The 19,786-nt window shown below is 34.3% G+C and overlaps 1 protein-coding gene and 1 long non-coding RNA gene across 6 annotated transcripts; both read left to right on the forward strand.

Annotated features, from left to right (window-relative positions):
• The first annotated feature begins 2,079 nt into the window (after window positions 1-2,079).
• On the forward strand, window positions 2,080-6,090 carry LOC145558925 (putative cinnamyl alcohol dehydrogenase). The gene is made up of 5 exons (XM_081620299.1): window positions 2,080-2,397; window positions 3,050-3,163; window positions 3,895-4,122; window positions 4,293-4,732; window positions 5,654-6,090. Exons 1-5 carry the CDS (start codon window positions 2,309-2,311, stop codon window positions 5,854-5,856), a joined length of 1,074 nt encoding a protein of 357 aa, XP_081476425.1. The 5' UTR covers window positions 2,080-2,308; the 3' UTR covers window positions 5,857-6,090.
• Window positions 6,091-14,001: 7,911 nt separating this feature from the next.
• Window positions 14,002-17,977, forward strand: LOC145558926 (uncharacterized). Of its 5 annotated transcripts, none has more exons than XR_014092625.1 (4): window positions 14,002-14,252; window positions 15,106-15,151; window positions 15,691-15,743; window positions 17,563-17,977. It is a non-coding gene; the product is annotated as an uncharacterized LOC145558926 (long non-coding RNA). The 5 variants fall into 5 exon arrangements; XR_014092626.1 differs by lacking the exon at window positions 17,563-17,977 and adding an exon at window positions 16,628-16,700; XR_014092624.1 differs by lacking the exon at window positions 15,691-15,743.
• The last annotated feature ends 1,809 nt before the right edge of the window (window positions 17,978-19,786 follow it).

Consider the following 19,786-nt stretch of genomic DNA (forward strand, 5'->3'; position numbering starts at 1 on the left):
CCTCGGTTCAGATTGTATTGATTCAGATAGAAAAAATTGGTCAATATACGGAGAAACAATTTATTCTAGACGGAAGAAGTAATACATTAGCTGATAAATGTTTTAGTAGTTTTCTTTACGACTCTACAAGGGCGAAATCTGAAATGATATTATATCCACAACAATGTCAAAATTACATGAAAAGCAATATTGATGTCGATATGAGATGAGAACAGAAAAGCAAGAAAAAAGTTGCTGGGTTTGAACTTGAAGTGCAAACATTGTAATACGGGGTGCCATCTTACCAACCACAACAGTGTAAAATAGCGCAAAATTGAGAGATTCAGATTGAGTGTCAAACAACTGAAGAAAAGTGCTCGAATTATGGGCAGCAAAATATCATTTTCACACCTACCCAACTTTCAAAGTTAAGTATGGTGGGGTTTGGATCTCGAATTCTTTCCTACTACTTTTCCTTCTTGTTTATCTTCGTTATATCTTGTCTAGTCAATTTTGATATACCTAAAAATTTGTGGCTCTCACACCTTTTTGTAAGTTCTTGTATGAGATTTATTATGTCTCTATCACTAAGCCTTTTTTTTTAAAAAAAAAGGTATATCACTAATTTACTGAAAACAATTGAACTGGACTGATTGGAGTTGAACTGGGCTGAAATGAATTGTTTATAAGATAAGGAAATTTAAAACTGAATTGAATTGAATTGAAATTAAGCTGAACAGAACAAGCCATAAGCCATTGCATGCCTAATTCTTGGTGGATACCCAAAATATTTTTTTTAAAAAAAGACTTTGGCAATAAACTATGATATAAATATATGTGATTCATTATAAATATTAGTTAAAATTCATTATGTCGCTTGATAATTTGGTGGAGACACAAAATATATGAATAATAAGACTTTGACAATAAACTATGGTGTAAATATATGTGATTCATTGTAAATATTAGATGAGCTTCATTATGTCACTTGATAATTAAGTGGAAATCCAAAACACATGTATAATAAGACTTTTAAAAAAAAAAATATGTCTCTATCACCATGTTAGATGCTTCGAAATTGACTTTTTCATGTTTTGGTGAAGTTAATCATGAAGAAGAAGAAGAACCATTCATGATTAGACCATTCTACTAGAGGTAGGTAGCTATTGAAGTAATTAACTAGAAAATCTCCCATGCATGTAAATAAACATGAAATTCTCCTAATTTGTTTGCAATAGATAGAGGTAATGAAAATATGTGCTTGCCCAATTAGGTAAATAAACCAGATTAAGAAATACTCTAAACTTATCTTCAGTTTGAATCAACTTCCTCCTACAATCCTTCTTATAACACATTATAGTGCCGAGATTTTCACTAGACTCTAGTGACCATTGTGTTACTTTATACTCCCTTAATTAGATTTCTACTTCTCTCTATTATGTGAGGAACAAATGCTAGAAACAGGATTCTAATTAAGCGACGGAGGGAGTACTATTTATCTAAAGTTGTCAGATATTATGGAGTACTAAGTAAGGAGTATTAATTTTTGTTTTATAAAAAAAAATCAAGAATGTCAAACTAGTATCAATGATTGTGTCTTTTTATATAAACTATTACAGAGTACTTTATACTTCCTCTATTTTTTTATAGTTATGACAGTTTGACTTTTACACAATAAAAGTTTTTCACTTTAATTAGCTTTAATAATTTATACTTAAGCAAGTATATATAGTCACGTGAAATTTGATTAGATATGTCTCGATTTATACTATTTTAACATCAAATGTTTATAATTTTTACATATTAATAATTAAGGATATTAACAATTGAAATTATGCATCAGCAAGCGTGAAAAGTGAAGTATAAATAAAACAGAGGAAGTATAATTTTATCCGGAATGACTTGTTACGCTCAATCATGGCTAGGTTTCTTGACAATGACGACTAAGTGACGCAGCAACCTCAATGGAATTACCTACCACAAAACCACCTTCTTTAACGTACAACCTTTTAAATTTGCCGTGAGTGCGCTTTGGCCTATTTAAACAATTATTGCTGATTTTGCCCTCGTTTCTTGCTCTTTTGCTACCTTCACCAACCTTTTAAAAACAAAATCGTATTTTTAAACATATTTTTATTCTTTTGTTGCGCCTGTCTATATATAATAATTTCATAACTTATCTTCCCTTTTCTCCAGTATATATTCCCACTTCTAAGCTCCTTTCTACTCCCACCAATAATATATCAACAACTACAAATAAGAACTCATAGTTTTCTTCAAATTTCACTCTAAATATTTGAAGGAAAAACAAAAAAAAAGGTAACATAAGATGGGTAAACAAGAATCAGAAAGGGTGATCAAAGGATATGCTGCTAGAGACTCCTCGGGTATTCTCTCGCCATACTCCTTCCCTCTAAGGTACTCGATCTCGACCACCCTCAAGCATTTGTTTTGTTATCTATATGATCCCGGCTTATGATAAGTTGACACGCTAAAAGGGTTATTTAAATTTGAATTGGATATCGCTTTGTTTGTTGAACTGAACTGAACTGAAATAAATTTGTTGATTAGACTCGATTTATTGATCAAAACTGAATTGTTTGTGGATTTGATAGTCTTTTTCAGAATACATGGTTGATTTTTCGTGCCTAAACATCAAATGTATTAAGCAAAGAACTAGTTTACGTATCTTATTGAGTAATGGTTTTGTGGACCATAAATAACTTAATGATTTTGCATGTACTATAATGGTGAATGTAGAATACTAAGATTGAAGGGGCACTTAGTGAATAATAACTTAGACAATAGATATTTATATTATCAATCAATATAACATAATTTTAAACCAATATTAAAAAAATTAAGTATTTTTGGTTGGGCCCGTGCCAACCAGGCACCCACATAGATCCTTTAGTGCCATAACTTATACTTCCTAATTTTTTTTATCCTTTAATTTTCATATTTTCAATAATTAATCCAAGTATATACTTCATATATAATTTTCAAATATGCATGGACAAATTATATTTTGGCAAAGTGATATAACAAAAATGGTTAATGTGTAAAACAGGAATACAGGAGAAGAAGACGTATACATAAAAGTAGTATCCTGTGGAATATGTCACACTGATCTTCATCAAGCCAAAAATGATCTTGGCATGTCTCGTTATCCCATGGTTCCTGGGTTTGTATTCGATCCCCTTAACTTAAATCTGTTTTTCGTCGTATGTTTTGATGATTGTACTTTGTACCATTAGTTCCTCTATTATGAATTCATTGTCACGTTGTTTCAATCCTCATGAAATTGCTTCACGTAAAAGGAGACTATGCCATGACATGACATAATATAAATACCATATTATAAAATACAAAGTATTAGAACAAAACAATGTAGATTTATTTTGATATATAGAGCATAAACACCCATCATGGTTATTAACTTAATTATAAGTTTTAGGATCTTGCCTGAGAGATAATTACATAATTTAAAAGTTGGTCATCCTTAATCAAAAGCGTTTGGTTTTGCCAAACTTGAAATGACATGCTCCGCACCTAATATAGGAATTTGAGGGACATGTTACTCTAAAAAAATTCTATCTTGGACCCATTCATCACCCATAACTTTGAAAATATATGGTGTTTTGTGTACATAAAGTCTTACAAATCTTAAAAGTTTATCTGAATTTTGTAGATTGATATAATTAGAAAAGTGACTTATTAGCACTCCCACTTTTGACTCCTAATTAGTTCGGATGTAATAATTGGTTATAAAACCGATTTAAATTACACTATCAACGTGTCCTTAGTATAAATCCTCAGTATAAACAAGCACTTTTTTTTTTTTTTTTTTTTTTTATAACGTGTCAATGATTTTAGTATTATTTATATTTTAATTAACTGTTTTACACCATGCAGACATGAGGTGGTGGGTGAAGTGGTGGAGGTAGGGTCAAACGTGAGCAAGTTCAAAGTAGGTGATTGCGTCGGAATCGGGGTGATCGTCGGATGTTGTAGGAACTGCCACCCTTGCAAGTCGGAAGAAGAGCAATATTGCAACAAGAAGATTTGGTCTTACAATGATGTCTACACCGATGGCAACCCCACGCAAGGTGGCTTCGCTACTAACATGGTTGTAGATCAGAAGTACGTAATACTAATTTAAACTTGAAACTCCATAGTCGATTGGACTTTCATTGTACTCTCCTAACTTTTAAATTGAAATATCACGTGACAACTAATTTTGGACAAGTATCGCAATAATAACACAGACACACAGTAAATTTAACATTGAAATATGTTATATATCTTGGCAGATTTGTGGTGAAAATACCAGAAGGGATGGAACCAGTGCAAGCAGCCCCACTATTATGTGCAGGAGTAACAATATTCAGCCCACTAAAACATTTTGGGCTAAACAAGAGTGGGCTAAGAGGGGGGATATTGGGCCTAGGAGGTGTGGGCCACATGGGAGTAAAAATAGCCAAAGCAATGGGCCATAATGTGACAGTGATAAGCTCATCTGATAAGAAAAGAAAGGAAGCATTGGATGATTTGGGTGCTGATAATTATGTGGTTAGCTCAAATGCTGAGAAAATGCAAGAATTGACTGACTCACTTGACTATATTATTGACACTATTCCTGTGTTTCACCCACTTGAGCCTTACCTTCCTCTCTTGAAGTTGAATGGCAAGTTGATTTTGAATGGTGTTATTAATACTCCTCTTTCTTTTCTCACCCCGATGGTCATGCTTGGTAAGTCTCGAACCCTTTTCTTTCATAACATTTATATATATATATATATATATATATATATATATATATATAACTTTTAATTATATAGTCTTGAGGTTCATGATGTTTATATATACTTCCTCCGTTTTCTTTTAGATGCAACACACACTTTTTCACGGTATTTAAGAAATGTGGGGTTCACATGATATAATACACTTTAAAATGGGATGGGTGGTTGTTAGGAGTGTAATTTAGTGGGACATGTGCTTTAAATAAGGGAAATAGTATAGTTTTTCCCTAAGATAACTTTCCTTTTATAGTGTGTTGCAAGTATTGTGACATTTCCTTTTTAGGGAAGTGTTGCAACTAAAAGAAAACGGATGAAGTATAAATTAATGTTGAGGGTCCTTAATTATATAAATAATACTTCGTACCTCTGAAACCAACATTTCTTCTTTAGTGTTATTATTAATTCCATCAAAATATAACTAAACCTCAAATTCGTCTAGGACAATTACAAACATCATTTCCCCACACTTTTACTAGATTTACAAAATATTTTTGCCGTTGACTTATTATATGATCTAAATAAGATATGGTGTCATGTCAAGTCATTATATTTCAATTGGCATACATTAAGCAAGACTATTTCAACAATTACGGCTAACATAAAATCAGTTACATGTTGTCGTATCACATTGAAACTAATATAATCTCATAATCCAAATAGATACAAAGTATTGTTCAAAGTTAGACCTATGTCAAGATAACAACTATTGGGTGAAATATTAATGACTAAAACTTCTAATATAATGTGACAAATGACTAATGCGATTTTAATTGACAAATTTGAATTTTGTACACTATGTTTCATTTTAAGTAACGTGGATAATATAGTATGGTGACAAATGAGTAATGTGATTTTTGTACACTATGTTTTAGGGAGGAAGTCCATCACAGGAAGCTTTATAGGAAGCATGAAAGAAACAGAGGAAATGCTACAATTTTGCAATGAAAAAGGTGTGACTTCTCAAATTGAGATTGTTAAGATGGATTACGTTAATCAAGCTATGGAAAGGCTTGAGAAGAACGATGTTCGATACCGGTTCGTTGTTGATGTTGCCGGAAGCAAGCTTGATGGTTAATTAATGAATTTACTTTTGCTCCATGAATTGACTTATTCTGTTCGATATTGAGAGAATACTCCTCTGAAATATTGTGTAGTTTTTCTTTTGTATGGAAAAATGCATGAAGAAATAATATTGAGCTGTATTCTGCCTGTAATTGATGATTTTTTACTTGTTTATTTTCTTTTTCTTCTTTTATGAACTTTATTGTATTCTATTTTGTGAAGTAATACAGCGCTAAAATGTGGTGTTTGTAAACTGATTTTTTTTTTAAAATTTTTTTTTTTCTGTTAATGGAATTTAATTTAAATTTGTTACCACAGAATAGTAACTAGTAATGTAGTATGCCAAATCACCAAAACTATACATTTGCTTCTCAACCGGCCAAACCACCACCATAAACATTATACACCAAGCCACATCCATAACGCATCGACCACATCCACCGCTGGGTATGTTCGGCAAAATATAGATGTGAAGGTAGCTGTAGCTGTGGAGATAGCTGTGAACTGTGTATGTTGGTGTTAGCTGTGAAAATAAATAATTTAGATATGAGGGTTCGGTAAAGTAGCGGTTGACTAGCTGTTACATATAAAAATCAACATTTTATTTTTAAAACTATAGATTAAATTTTCAACATCTACCTCAAAAGCTACCTCTAATTTCAAAAGTTAATCTTTCTAACTTTTCATAAAAGCTACCTCCACCACTAAAGGCTACTTTAACCACTAATTTGTCAAACACTCGTATATTTTGTCAAATAGTTATTTGACTTGGTCAAACCACTAAAGCTACCTAAAAGCTACTCAAAATCTAGCGCCGAACACGCCCTAAAGCAAGGCCCTTGTTGTTGGCAACCCATTGGCGGATGCAAGGGCTTTTAGTATTTAAAAAAAAAAAACGTATCGAATTATTTTTGTTATCAAATGACCGCATACAAATTTATTAAATATTTTTTCTAGATTTGCCATTATGGCAACTAGAGCTGTCAAAAGTTGACCCACTTGAAATACCGACTCAAACCTCATTATTAACCGACCCATCTGAGCCCGAAAAAAATGGTGACCCTAACCCGACCTGACCCGACCTGAAACCAAACCTAAACCCGAGTTGACCCGAGTATGTGTGACCCGAAACAAAACATGAACTGGCTTGGAGATGACCCGACCCGAATGTAACCCATAAATTAATGGCTTGAACTGAATCCGACTTGAACCGAAATTGACCCAAACCCGTCAAAACCCGAATTTAACCTGACTTGTTACTAACCTGACCTGAATTCAACCCGACCCGAATTTAACCCAACCTGTTACAAACCTGACCCGAGATCAACCCGACTTGTTATTAACCCGACCCGAATTTTACCAGACCTATTACTAACCCGATCCAAAAATTCAACCCGATCTGTTACTAACCTGACTCGAAATCAAGACGACTTGTTATTGACCCGACCTAAATTCAACCCAAATTGTTCCTGGCTGATTTCAAATAACCTTAAGTGCAATTTAGACCAACTTATTATTGTTGATCAAAGCATTTTGTCTTGGGAGACCAAGTCAGTCCATGCCAACAAAAGAAAGGAGCATCATTCTCAAATTTAAGAGTTAAATATAGTATACATTTGTTGCATATGGTCAAAGGAGATAATTATTATCTTCCTAAATTATAAACTATATTTCCCTAGTATATTGCCATATATATTATAGTCAAAGAATATAATTAGCTTGATAAAAATGATAATTATCTATTTATAGTTAGTTGAACCCGAATATGACCTGACTTGGAAATGACTTGACCTGATTATAACCTGCAAATTATTGACTTGACATAACCCGACTTGAATCCGAGAATGACCCGAATTGGAAATGACCCAACCTGATTATAATCCGCAAATTATTGACTTGAACAGAACCTGAGAATGACCCTACTTGAATATGACCCGACCTGATTATAAACCGCAAATTATTGACTTGAACCGAACCCAATGCAACTTAAACCCGAGAATGACCCGACCTGATTCTATCCCGCAAATTATTGATTTGAACCGAACCCGACACGAACCCGAGAATTATCCTAACCCGTTTTAACCCACAAAAACCCGACATATTGTTCACCCGACACGAATGTAACCCGACCAGTTATTAACCCAACCCAACCCGATAAGAAGTATGACCCAACGTGACCCGACTCAAACATGACCCAACAAAACCCGACCCGCATAGGTTATGGAATTAATTCGAATTTACCCGACCCATTCTTACCGACTCAAACCCAACTTACCCGAAATCTCCAAATTTTCTCAAAAAACGTGGATATTAGCCTTCAATTTTGGAATTTTTTTACTTTTTTCACCCGAAAATAAAAATTGCCGAAATGTTTACCATGGTCCCTAATACCCTCCTGAAGTCCAATTGGCTGGGTGGAACCATCCAATTCGCCTTTAAACGACCAATTTACCGGTTTACAACTTGCACCGATTTCATTAACTCAACCTTACCACGAACATTTTTGACAACATATAATGATCATATATAGATCCAAACGACATTATATGACTCCGAGATGTATCCCCTAAAATCTCAAACCTTTTCGACATCGGGCCCCGAAATCTCTTAAATTTCTCAAAAAACGTGGATATTAGCCTTCAATTTTGGAATTTTTTGACTTTATTTCGCCCGAATATAAAAAATTTCCAAAATGCTTACCATGGTTTCTAATACCCTCTCTGGGGGTCCAATTAGGTGGGTGGTACCATCCAATTTGCCTTTAAACGGCCAAATACCGATTTACAACGTGCAATGATTTCATTAATTCAAGCCTACCACGAACATTTATGACAACATATAATTTTCATATATGTTTCCAAACAGAATTATATGACCTCGAGATGTATCTCCTAAAATCTCAAGCCTTTTCGACACCTGGCTCCGAAACCTCCAAAATTTCTCAAAAAACGTGGATATTAGCATTCAATTTTTGAATTTTTTAACTTTTTTGTCATTAAATAAAATTGTCGAAATGTTTATTATGGTCCCTAATACCTAGGGATGTCAGTGGGGCGGGTCAAGTAGGAGACCCGCCCCATCCCTGCCCCAATGGGGTGGGGATGGGTCTCGGTTTGGCGGGTGGTGGGGCGGGGATGGGGATAAAAACCATACCCGCCATGGGTGATGGGGCGGGGGTGGATTTTAAGTTTTACCCGCCCCATCCCCGCCCCGCCCTACCCGCCCCACTTCGTACCCGCCCCATCCCCACCTCATACCCACATCTATATATCTTTTAAAGCAAAATTACATACTTTTATTCTATTTATAAAATAATTACATGAAATAAAATATTAATTATAATACTTTGTACGACACTTATATTATAACACAAAAATGTGTATAGAATGTTTTATTTTATAATTCGTATTAATTATGTAAGATTGTGTATTTGAGGTACGAATATTAGGTGGATCTTGGGTGGGGATTAGGCGGGTCTTTGGTGGGGATTAGGTGGGGATGGATATCTAAGTGGGGGGTGGGGCGGGGATGGTTTTGGAGTTGTACCCGGTGGGGCGGGGATGGGGATGAAAATTGGACACGCCGCGGGGATGGGGATGGGGATGAAAATATTAGGTGGGGATGGGGATGGGAAGGCCAACATCCGCCCCGCCCCGCCCCGCCCCATTGACATCCCTACTAATACCCTCCGAGATTCCAATTGGGTGGGTGGAACCATCCAATTTGCCTTTAAACGACCAATTTACAGGTTTAAAACTTGCACTGATTTCATTAACTCAAGCCTACCACGAAAATTTATGACAACATATAATGATCATTTATGATTGCGAACGACATTATATGACCCGGAGATGTATCCCCTATAATCTCATTTCTTTTCGACACCGGGCCCCGAAACCTTCAAAATTTCTAAAAAAGCATGGATATTAACCTTCAATTTTTTAATTTTTTTTTACTTTTTCCGCCCGGAAATAAAAATTGCCGAAATGTTTACCATGGTCCATAATACCCTCCTGGAGTCCAATTGGGTAAGTGGAACCATCCAATTTGCCTTTAAACGACCAATTTACCTATTTACAACTTGCACCGATTTCATCAATTCAAGCCTATTACGAACATTTATGACAACATATAATGATCATATATGGTTCCAAACGGCATTATATGACTTTGAGATGTATCCTTTAAAATCTTAAGGTTTTTCGACAATAGGCCTCAAAACCTCCAAAATTTCTCAAAAAACGTGGATATTAACCTTCAATTTTGGATTTTTTTTACTTTTTTTCGCCCGTAAATAAAAATTGACGAAGTATTTACCATGGTCCCAAATACCCTCTGGGAGTCCCATTGAGTGGCTAGAACCATCCAATTTGCCTTCAAACGACAAATTTACTGATTTAAACCTTGCACCGATTTCATTAACTCAATTCTACCACGAACATTTATGATAACATATAATAATCATATATGGTTCCAAACGACATTATATGACACCAAGATGTATTCTCTAAAATTTCAAGACTTTTCGACACCGAGCCCGGAAACCTTCAAAATTTCTCAAAATGCGTGGATATTAGTCTTCAATTTTGGAATTTTTTGACTTTTTTTGCTCGGAAATAAAAATTGCCAAAATTTTTACCATGATCCCTAATATCCTCCGGGAGTTTAATAAGCTGAGTGGAACCATCCAATTTGCCTTTAAACGGCCAATTTACTGGTTTACAACTTTCACCGATTTCATTAACTCAACTCTACCACGAACATTTATGACAACATATAATGATCATATATGGTTCCAAACGGCATTATATGGCCCCGAGATGTATCCCATAAAATCTTAAGGATTTTCGATATCGGGTCTCGAAACCTCCAAAATTTCTCAAAAAGCATGTATATTAGCCTTAAATTTTGGAATTTTTTGACTTTTTTTCGCCTGTAAATAAAAATTTCTGAAATGTTTACCATGGTCCCGATCACAATGCGGGAGTCCAATTAGGTGGGTGGAACCATCCAATTTGCGTTAAAATGGCGAATTTGCCAGTTTACAACTTACACCGATTTCATTAACTCAAGCCTACCACAAACATTTATGACAACATATGATGATCATTTATGGTTTAAAACAGTATTATATGACACCGAGATGTATCCCCTAAAATCTCAATTTTGGAATTTTTTTACTTTTTTTCGCCTGAAAATAAAAATTGTCAAAATGTTTACCATGGTCCATAACACCCTCAGGTAATCCAATTGGGTGGGTGGAACCATCTAATTTGAATTTAAACGGCTAATTTACCGCTTTACAACTTGCACTTATTTCATTAACTCAAGTCTACCACAAACATTTATGACAACATCTAATGGTCATTTATAGCTTCAAACGTCATTATATGACCTCGAGATGTATCTAATAAAATCTCATTTCTTTTCGACACCTGGCGCCGAAACCTTTGAAATTTCTCAAAAAGCGTGAATATTAGCCTTCAATTTAGGAATTTTTTTACTTTTTTCTGCCCGGAAATAAAAATTTCCAAAATGTTTACTATGGTCCCTAATTCCCTCTAGGAGTCCAACTAGGTTGATGGCACCATCCAATTTGTCTTTAAACGACCAATTTACCGGTTTACAACTTGCACCGATTTCATTAATTCAAGCCTACTACGAACATTTATGACAACAAATAATGATCATATATGGTTCCAAACGACATTATATGACCCCGTGATGTATCCCATAGAGTTTCAAGGCTTTTCGACACCGAACCCCAAAACCTCAAAATTTCTCAAAAATCGTGGATATTAGCCTTTAATTTTGGAAATTTTTTACTTTTTTTTGCCCGAAAATAAAAATTGCCGAAATGTTTACCATGGTCCCTAATACCCTGCAGGAGTCCAATTGGGTGTGTGGAACCATTCAATTTGATTTTAAACGACCAATTTACCGGTTTACAACTTGCACCGGTTTACCGGTTTACACGACCAATTTAATTTACTTGCACCGAACCCGACTTGAACCGAAATTGACCCAAACCTGTTTTAACTCGTTAAAACCCAAATTTAACCCGACTTGTTACTAACTTGATCTGAATTCAACCTGACCCGTTCCTAACTCGACCCGAATATAACCCAACCTATTACAAACCCGACCCGAAATTAACCAGACTTGTTATTGACCTGACCCAAATTCAAACCGACTTGTTAATTACCCGACCCGAATTTTACCATACCTATTACTTACCCAACCCAAAAATTCTACCCGATTTGTTACTAACCCGACTCAAAATTAAGGCGACTTGTTATTGACCCGACCTAAATTCAAACCAAATTGTTCCTGACCCAATTTCAAATAACCTTAAATGCAATTTAGATCACCTTATTATTGTTGATCAATGCATTTTTTCTTGGGAGACCAAGTCGGTCCATGCTAGCAAAAGAAAGGAGCATCATTCTCAAATTTAAGGGTTAACTATAGTATATATTTGTTGTATGGTCAAAAGAGATAATTATTATCTTCCTAAATTGTAGACTATAGTTCCCTAGTATATTGCCATATATATTATAGTCAAAGGAATAATTAGCTTGATAAAAAATTATAATTATCTATTTATAGTTAGTTGAACCCGAAATGTCATGACTTGGAAATGACTAGACCTGATTGTAACCTGCAAATCATTGACTTGACATAAGACGACTTAGCTTGAATCCAAGAATGACCCGACTTGGAATGACCCAACCTGATTATAACACGCAATTTATTGACTTGAGTCGAACCCGAGAATGACCCGAATTGAAAATGACCCGACCTGATTATAATTCGCAAATTATTGACTTGAACCGAACCCGACTCAAACCCGACCTGATTCTAACCTGCAAATTATTGACTTGAACCGAAACCGACTCGAACCCGGGAATTACCCTAATAACCGTTTTAACCCGTGAAAACTTGAATTAAACCCGACCTATTGTTCACCCGACCCAAATGTAACTCGGCCTGTTATTAACCCGACCTAAACCCGACCGAAAACCGATAAGAAATATGACCCAACGTGACCTGACTCAAGCATGACCCAACCCAAACCCGACCCGTATAGGTTATGGAATTAATCTGAATTGATCCGACCCGAGTTGACTCGACCCACTTTTACCCGACCCGTTTACCCGAATTGACAGCTCTAATGGCAACCACCAACAAGAAGGCGTCGATAGTGAGCAATGTACCAAGTCCCTTTTTTTTAATAAGTGGCGAATTTTGAATTTTTTTGGCAAAAGCTCCAAAGGCAGCGTTAATGGAGGATGATAGCACTCCCCTACTTTAAGGTTAATCTTGCCCTTAATTTTACCCTTTTAACATTGGGATTTCATTTATTTTGGCGGTTTAAGCTACCGTGATATTATCAATAAAAGGAAGATATGAAGAAGATGGTGTCGGTGGAAATGTTGCACATGGTGTTGTCCTGGTGGGAGGAATAAGCGATGCATATGGTGTCGCCAATGGTGTAATTGGTGGTGTCAGTAGAAGGAAGGTGGAGTTCGGGGAAGGTGGCTAGTGTCGATGGATAAAGGTTGAAACTTCAATGGAATATTAATGTCTAAATTGATGACTAAGTAGTGACTAAGCAATAGATTGACATGTTTTGTTAATCTCATAGATCAAGTGGGATTCCCTCAAAATTAAAGCATTTATTACCATTTCATCTACTAGCTAGCATACCAAAACACTTTTTACTTTGTCAAAAGACATGAGCAATTGGGTATCCATTTGTTTTTATGTCATATACAAGTATTTCCTTTGATTTTATTAAGTGTCCTAATTTAACCAATGATGGTAAAATAATGTATGTAAACAATGCAGAAATCAATCTAAAACAATGATGGTAAAGTAATGTATGTAAACAATGCAGGAATCCATCTAAAACTCTTAAATTAAAACGGAGTAACACTTTTTACTTTAATTTGCATACTCCATATCTTATCCTTAAACCTTATAAAAATGCAAAAGTTTTAACTGTAGCTTATGAATAGTACCCGCTGGTGTTGTTACAGAGATGTCCTTGAATTCATTGAATTGTCGATTTTGCCCTTTATTGTTTTGTTTCTTTGGTGGCCTGGCTGTCGCCAGCTGTCTTCTCTCTCTTAACTCTTAAGGCTTCTTCCTCCTTCTCATCTCACTATCTTTCTCTCTCCTTCTCCTCTCGGCGCTCCCACTCTCTATCTCCTCCATTGGAGCAGTTTCTGAGGTACAAAACAAAAGAATTTATGATTTATTTTTTGTTTATTTCTTTTGTTCATCTATTCGATTAGATTTTTCCTCTTATAAGAATGGAGGCGGCAACAGCAGCAGCGAAACCAATAATCAATGTCGCTGCCATTTGCGACTCCTTTCCATACAACATAGACCTCCTCCGAGCAGGTACTTTCTCTCTCCCCTTCCTCCTCCACAATCAAATTTTAAGACCCAAACTTTGTTCAGAATCAATACAAACAATGGAAATCAATTACATGGGTATTTCGTCATTGCCGATAATTATGTTAGAATTCAAAGTATATAATTATAACAATTAATAGATTATCATATTAATGTTAAATTAAATGTTTAAAATTATGAAGCATTTGTGATGAACCATATATCAATATATAGCTAGAACTGTCGATAATACTAGTAACAAATCATTTAACATACAATCCCAAGTATTGTGTGTATAAAATTAAACAACCTTTTTATTTTAATTGTTTTGGTATGAAAAACTTTAATTCAGGTTTGGGACCCTCATTCCAAAACTCTTATTACCAAACTGCAGATTAATATGTTCCTGTTGTTTTCGAATGTTTTTGGTTGAATCTTTGTGGGTGTATTTGTGCGAAATCGTTTCGTTTTTAATAGGAGTTTATTTGATCGATTTGTTTTCGATTTTTTGGGTTTATTTATTCTATTGTTTTTCGATATTTTAAGGGTTTATTTGTTCTATTTATTTTCATTTTTTGGGTTGAATTTTAGTGCTTCTTCGATTGTGTGGTGGTTTTTTTTTGGGTTGAATTTGATTGATTTATGTTTTTTGGGTTGATTTTTTATATTGTTAGTAGCATTATTGTCTGATTTGTAACAGAATTGTTGATCTCCAGGTACAATTCTATCTCCCCTTTCTCTTTCTTGTTCAAATTGGTTCAATTTTCATCTAACCTTTAATATGAATGTCTTTTTTTTTTTTTTTTTTTTTTCTCATCCTCCAGTTTCTCTGTTTTTTTTTTTTTTTTTTCTAAAATAGGCGGAAGGAGTAAGACGGAGCAAGGTTTGGTGGATTCGAGTTTGAGGTGAAGAAACTCAGACATTATTGCATGGTCGATTTGTTTTTAATTTCTAGAATGTAATGATTTATTTATGATCTGTGTTGTGATTTGTGTGTTATTGTTCATGTTTGTTTGTGTTTTGTGGAATTGATGGAATTTTAATTTGATTGATTGAGAAACAAGCTCAGTTGATGTTAGGCTACTTTTTTTTTGTCAAATATGAAGTGGTACATTTGAACGATTGTACCATTATTGTTAAATTCGGTTTGAAATTTATTTATTTTGTGTTCTTTTGTAAGAGTGATGTATGAGTAATTGTTTGATGAAGATTGGGTGGGCTTCATTGTTTCTTCCTTTAAGGTTGTGTTCATTTCCCTTTTTTTCGTTGTATTTCTTGTACCTTGATTATGAGCGGTGCTTTAATTTCTATATATGCAGAAATGGAGGGTGAAAAATTATTTCAGAATTATGGGGTGGTTTTGATTCAATCTATAACCCTTATAAAAATGCAAGACGAAACTAATGTAGTTTATGTGGTGGTTCATTTGTGGGCTTTACTGCAGTTTTCGATTGAATTTGATATCAAATGGCTCTTACATAGCAACTTGCTACTAAGGTATCTCTTCATTGTTCATTCTCATGGTTTCCTCTATTTAGTTCGTCTGTACATTGGGAACTTTTCAATTCAATCTGATGAAATTTCAGGCTTTTCCATATTTTAGTTCCGTTCATAAATTTAGGGGTTTTCTCGATTCAATTATGGTCATTTTAAAATTGGAGCTTTTCCGAATTAATTTAATTAGTTCAAATATTTGGGGTGGTTTAAGCATTCTAAAGCTATTTCTTATGTTAGGATATCTGTAATGATTTTCTTATCTGTGTTGTGATTTGTGTGTTGTTGTTGATGTTTGTTTTTGTTTTGTGAAATTGATGGAATTTTAATTTGATTGATTGAGATCTGGAATGGTTCTACTAAAGGGCTACTTTTCAACCTCCGAACAGGTGCCACTATTTTTTTAGCTTCCTTTGTTTTTGTTGTCACATTAGATGAGATGAAACACTCCATATTTTGAAATTTGGAAATTCTGTTTTTCATTAGAAGGTAAATATATCATGCCACCTAATGCTGCTAACCTGATCATTTATAAGAATGTAAAATCATGTTTATGTGACAAGCCTAATGGTGGCCAATAAGATCAGAACCGTTTAAATGATCAGTAGAGTAGTATTGTACCATTGGCTTTAATAAAATCGTCACTATTCCTTAGGTTAAAATTTTACTCTTCCTTGTCATCAAAAAATAATAAGTTGTTACTCTTCTAATTTAAAATGAGGTCAATTTACTTCTTTTTGTTGTGTTACAAACACACTACTTAATATTCCTTTCTTATGGAGGAGGAGAGGAACTTCTGATGCAGAATTTGCTCCGCATCATTTTTAAACTTTAACTTAATACAAGGAATTAAATATATTAACATGGGTAAATCCTGTATCGTGTAGGCAAACATTTTAAAGAAATGTCGTGACCATGGAATGGGCCCTGTAGGTTTCTATGAGCCTTGTTTTCGTGAGGAGGGAAGTGGCATTTGAGCATGATGTGTTTTGGTCAGTTTTGGGATCCTGATGCCAGCAAATATGTAAAAAATCGGCCAATTGATCAAGCAAAACCACCGTCACTTCCACATGAATTTCTAATGTTAGTTGAAAGAGCCATCAATGACTCTCACTCTCTTATAGCTAAACAGTCTGAGGCAAATAATGTAGAAGACATTCTTCTCCTAGTTGTAAATTATTATACACAAACTGGACAGCTCGGTTTACATCAGGCTCGTAATTCGAAAGTTTTATCTGATTTTTCTTGTATTGAAATTACATGGCTTAGCTTCCAGTGTGACAACTAACACTTTCATGTTGAAGAAACATCTGGACAACTCTTCTATAATACCTATTAGAAATTGTCTTACTGTTGCTATGACCTTTTTTGTTTGCTTGCTTGTTCGTTTGCTGTCAAATGGGATCTTGTTAATTCTTAGAAACAAGTAAATGATCTCCAAAATTGAAGTTAATGGGCATTGTATCACACAATAAAGAACATCTTTTGAAGTTTGGTAAAAAAAAAAAACTCCAGCTTCTTTACTCATAGTCTCTAATAAGTAATGACCACCTAATCTCCCAAAACGTAGAATAAAATTAGAAAACTGGTGTTTGCTGACTTGCTTTATGCTCTATAGCCTCTATACTACAGGGCTAAAGTGTCTGTCAGCTTAATAAGTTAAGGAACTAACACCTTAATAGGTTAAGAGTAAGTTGCCTATCTGGAAATTAACTTGGCTTTTTTGTTCTACAATTATACGATTCTATAGTCTATAATGTCAAGCAAAGTGAAGCTCTAGGACCTCATTGCCTTGATTGATACATTCATCTGCTTGTTTCAGGACAAGGATTAGAGTCGGGAGAGTCTTGGGAAAGGAATACCTATTGTGTCTTTCTCCATTGGTGACTCTGCAGAATTTTTATATGGTGATCAGGCATATGCTGAAAAGGCTGATAAGATTAAATTAGAATCTGGAGATGTTCTAATATTCGGAGGTAAATCAAGACGTATTTTTCATGGTGTCTCTGCAATTTTTTTGTGAAGTTTGAAGTGTTTTTAGTGGATTGGTAAGTGAATTAGTGAAAGTTTTGAGTGGTTATTTACATATGGATGAAGAAGTCAATAATTTTTGGTAATGTTTAAGTTAGGGTTTATTTTGCACTGTTGTTGTTATATTCGGTTTCAAATTTTCTTAATGTTGTGTTCTTATGTTGAATCTACTTGTAAAAATGGCCAGGGAAGTTTATATTTGGTTTTTTTTTTATATACTTCAGAGCTTTCTCTAACCCCCCACTAAAGCAAAATAACTTTCCTCTCCATTGAAGTAACTTGAAAGGTAATTTGTTGATTTCCCGATCCGACGTCCAAGTATAGTTCTTTTTGCTTTCTCTCTCTTGTTCTAATTGGTTCAATGTTCATCTCTTTGTTTAGATTTTTCCTTTTATTTGAATGTTAAACTGATTAAATTTTTGTTCATTTCTGGGTTTTTATGCAGTTGGATTTTCTGGGTTTTTATTTATTTATTTATTTAATATTGATTCTGAATTTAATTCAGCTTTACTAGGTGTTTTTGTGTTTAAAGCTTGATGCTAATATCATTGGAGGAACTTAGTTATAGAAAGGCATGCCTTTTTATTGGCAGAAGTGAATAAGTTAGTTTTTTGTAATTAGTTTGATAGAAGTAGAATATCATATTGCTAAAAGTTTTCTATTTGATTTGGTATAGGATCTTCACTAATTAAAAGGAGATTATGCCAGTTTTTCAGTCAATGTGATCTTCATGGATTAAAATTGACATACCAATGAAACTCAACATTCTATATTTTTTCACACAATTAACATGGTTGGCTGACTTGGAAGGTTTAAAAAATATCTCTAATTAATGGATTATGTTTAGTATCTGCCTGAGATTGCTGTGCTATTATTATTGTATGGACGAGGTCGTGGTGAAAGTAAGATAAAGCTCTAAAACGTTCGATGTGATGGCAAAACCATTTGCTTGTATCTTATACTCGATGTAGTATAGTTGTATATAGCCTATATTATTTGCTTGAATCTTATACTCAATGTAGTATAGTTGTATATAGCCTAAAATGTTCAATGTAATGTCAGACTTTATGAACTATTCAGAACTCCAAGTCCTAAGCTTAAAACCCTTTAGCTGTGTATTGTTTCTTATTTGGGCGGTGGATTGTCCGTTTGTTATTGAACAGGAAGTTTGTTATTGTCTGATTGACCGAATAAGTTTTGAGATGCTACCTACATTACATCCTTGGAGTTGATATTGATGATACAATGTAGTTATATCATCACCCCTTCTGTGTGGATAGCCAAAAGGCGAGGCTTGCACTTGAAGAGAATCAAATTGATTATACATTTATTACATGGATGCATCATTCTTCATTCTGTCATGCTGTCATGTTTAAATACAAGGTAGGAAAGTATTTTTGGATATATTTAGTTAATCAGAAGTATATATTCATAGCTTCAAAGATATGAAAAGAGGAACATGGTTAAGTAGAATGTCTTCATGGCATTGAGAGTCGCATGAAACCTATTCTTGGTTGAGTTAATGCATGCATCACCAAGTTAAGTGGGCTTGCAAAACTAAAGATGCTATTACCGTTTACATGCGAGCCTAATTTCGATTGGTAATACGATATATAACACTAAGATGCTATTACCGTTTACATGCGAGCCTAATTTCGATTGGTAATACGATATATAACACTAAGATGCTATTACCGTTTACATGCGAGCCTAAGAACACTAAGATGCTATTACCGTTTACATGCGAGCCTAAGAACTACAATCGTTGAAATCGTACATAAAATGATTTATAGATAAATAACCAATAAATAAAATTTAATATATAAACATATGATATTTCTCATTCATTTTATACATTCCATATCGATTACAAACTCTAATTACTAAAATTTTCAATAGAAGAACCACTCGAAAATTTTCTACTTTAAATAGTCTAACAAACAAATATACAATACTTTTGTATATTTTACATTTAATCCATTTTACATAACTTTATCCCTTAGTGGTGCATTTCC

Source organism: Chenopodium album, chromosome 9 (genome assembly GCF_948465745.1).
Source record: "Chenopodium album chromosome 9, dcCheAlbu1.1, whole genome shotgun sequence".
Lineage (NCBI taxonomy): Eukaryota > Viridiplantae > Streptophyta > Magnoliopsida > Caryophyllales > Amaranthaceae > Chenopodium > Chenopodium album.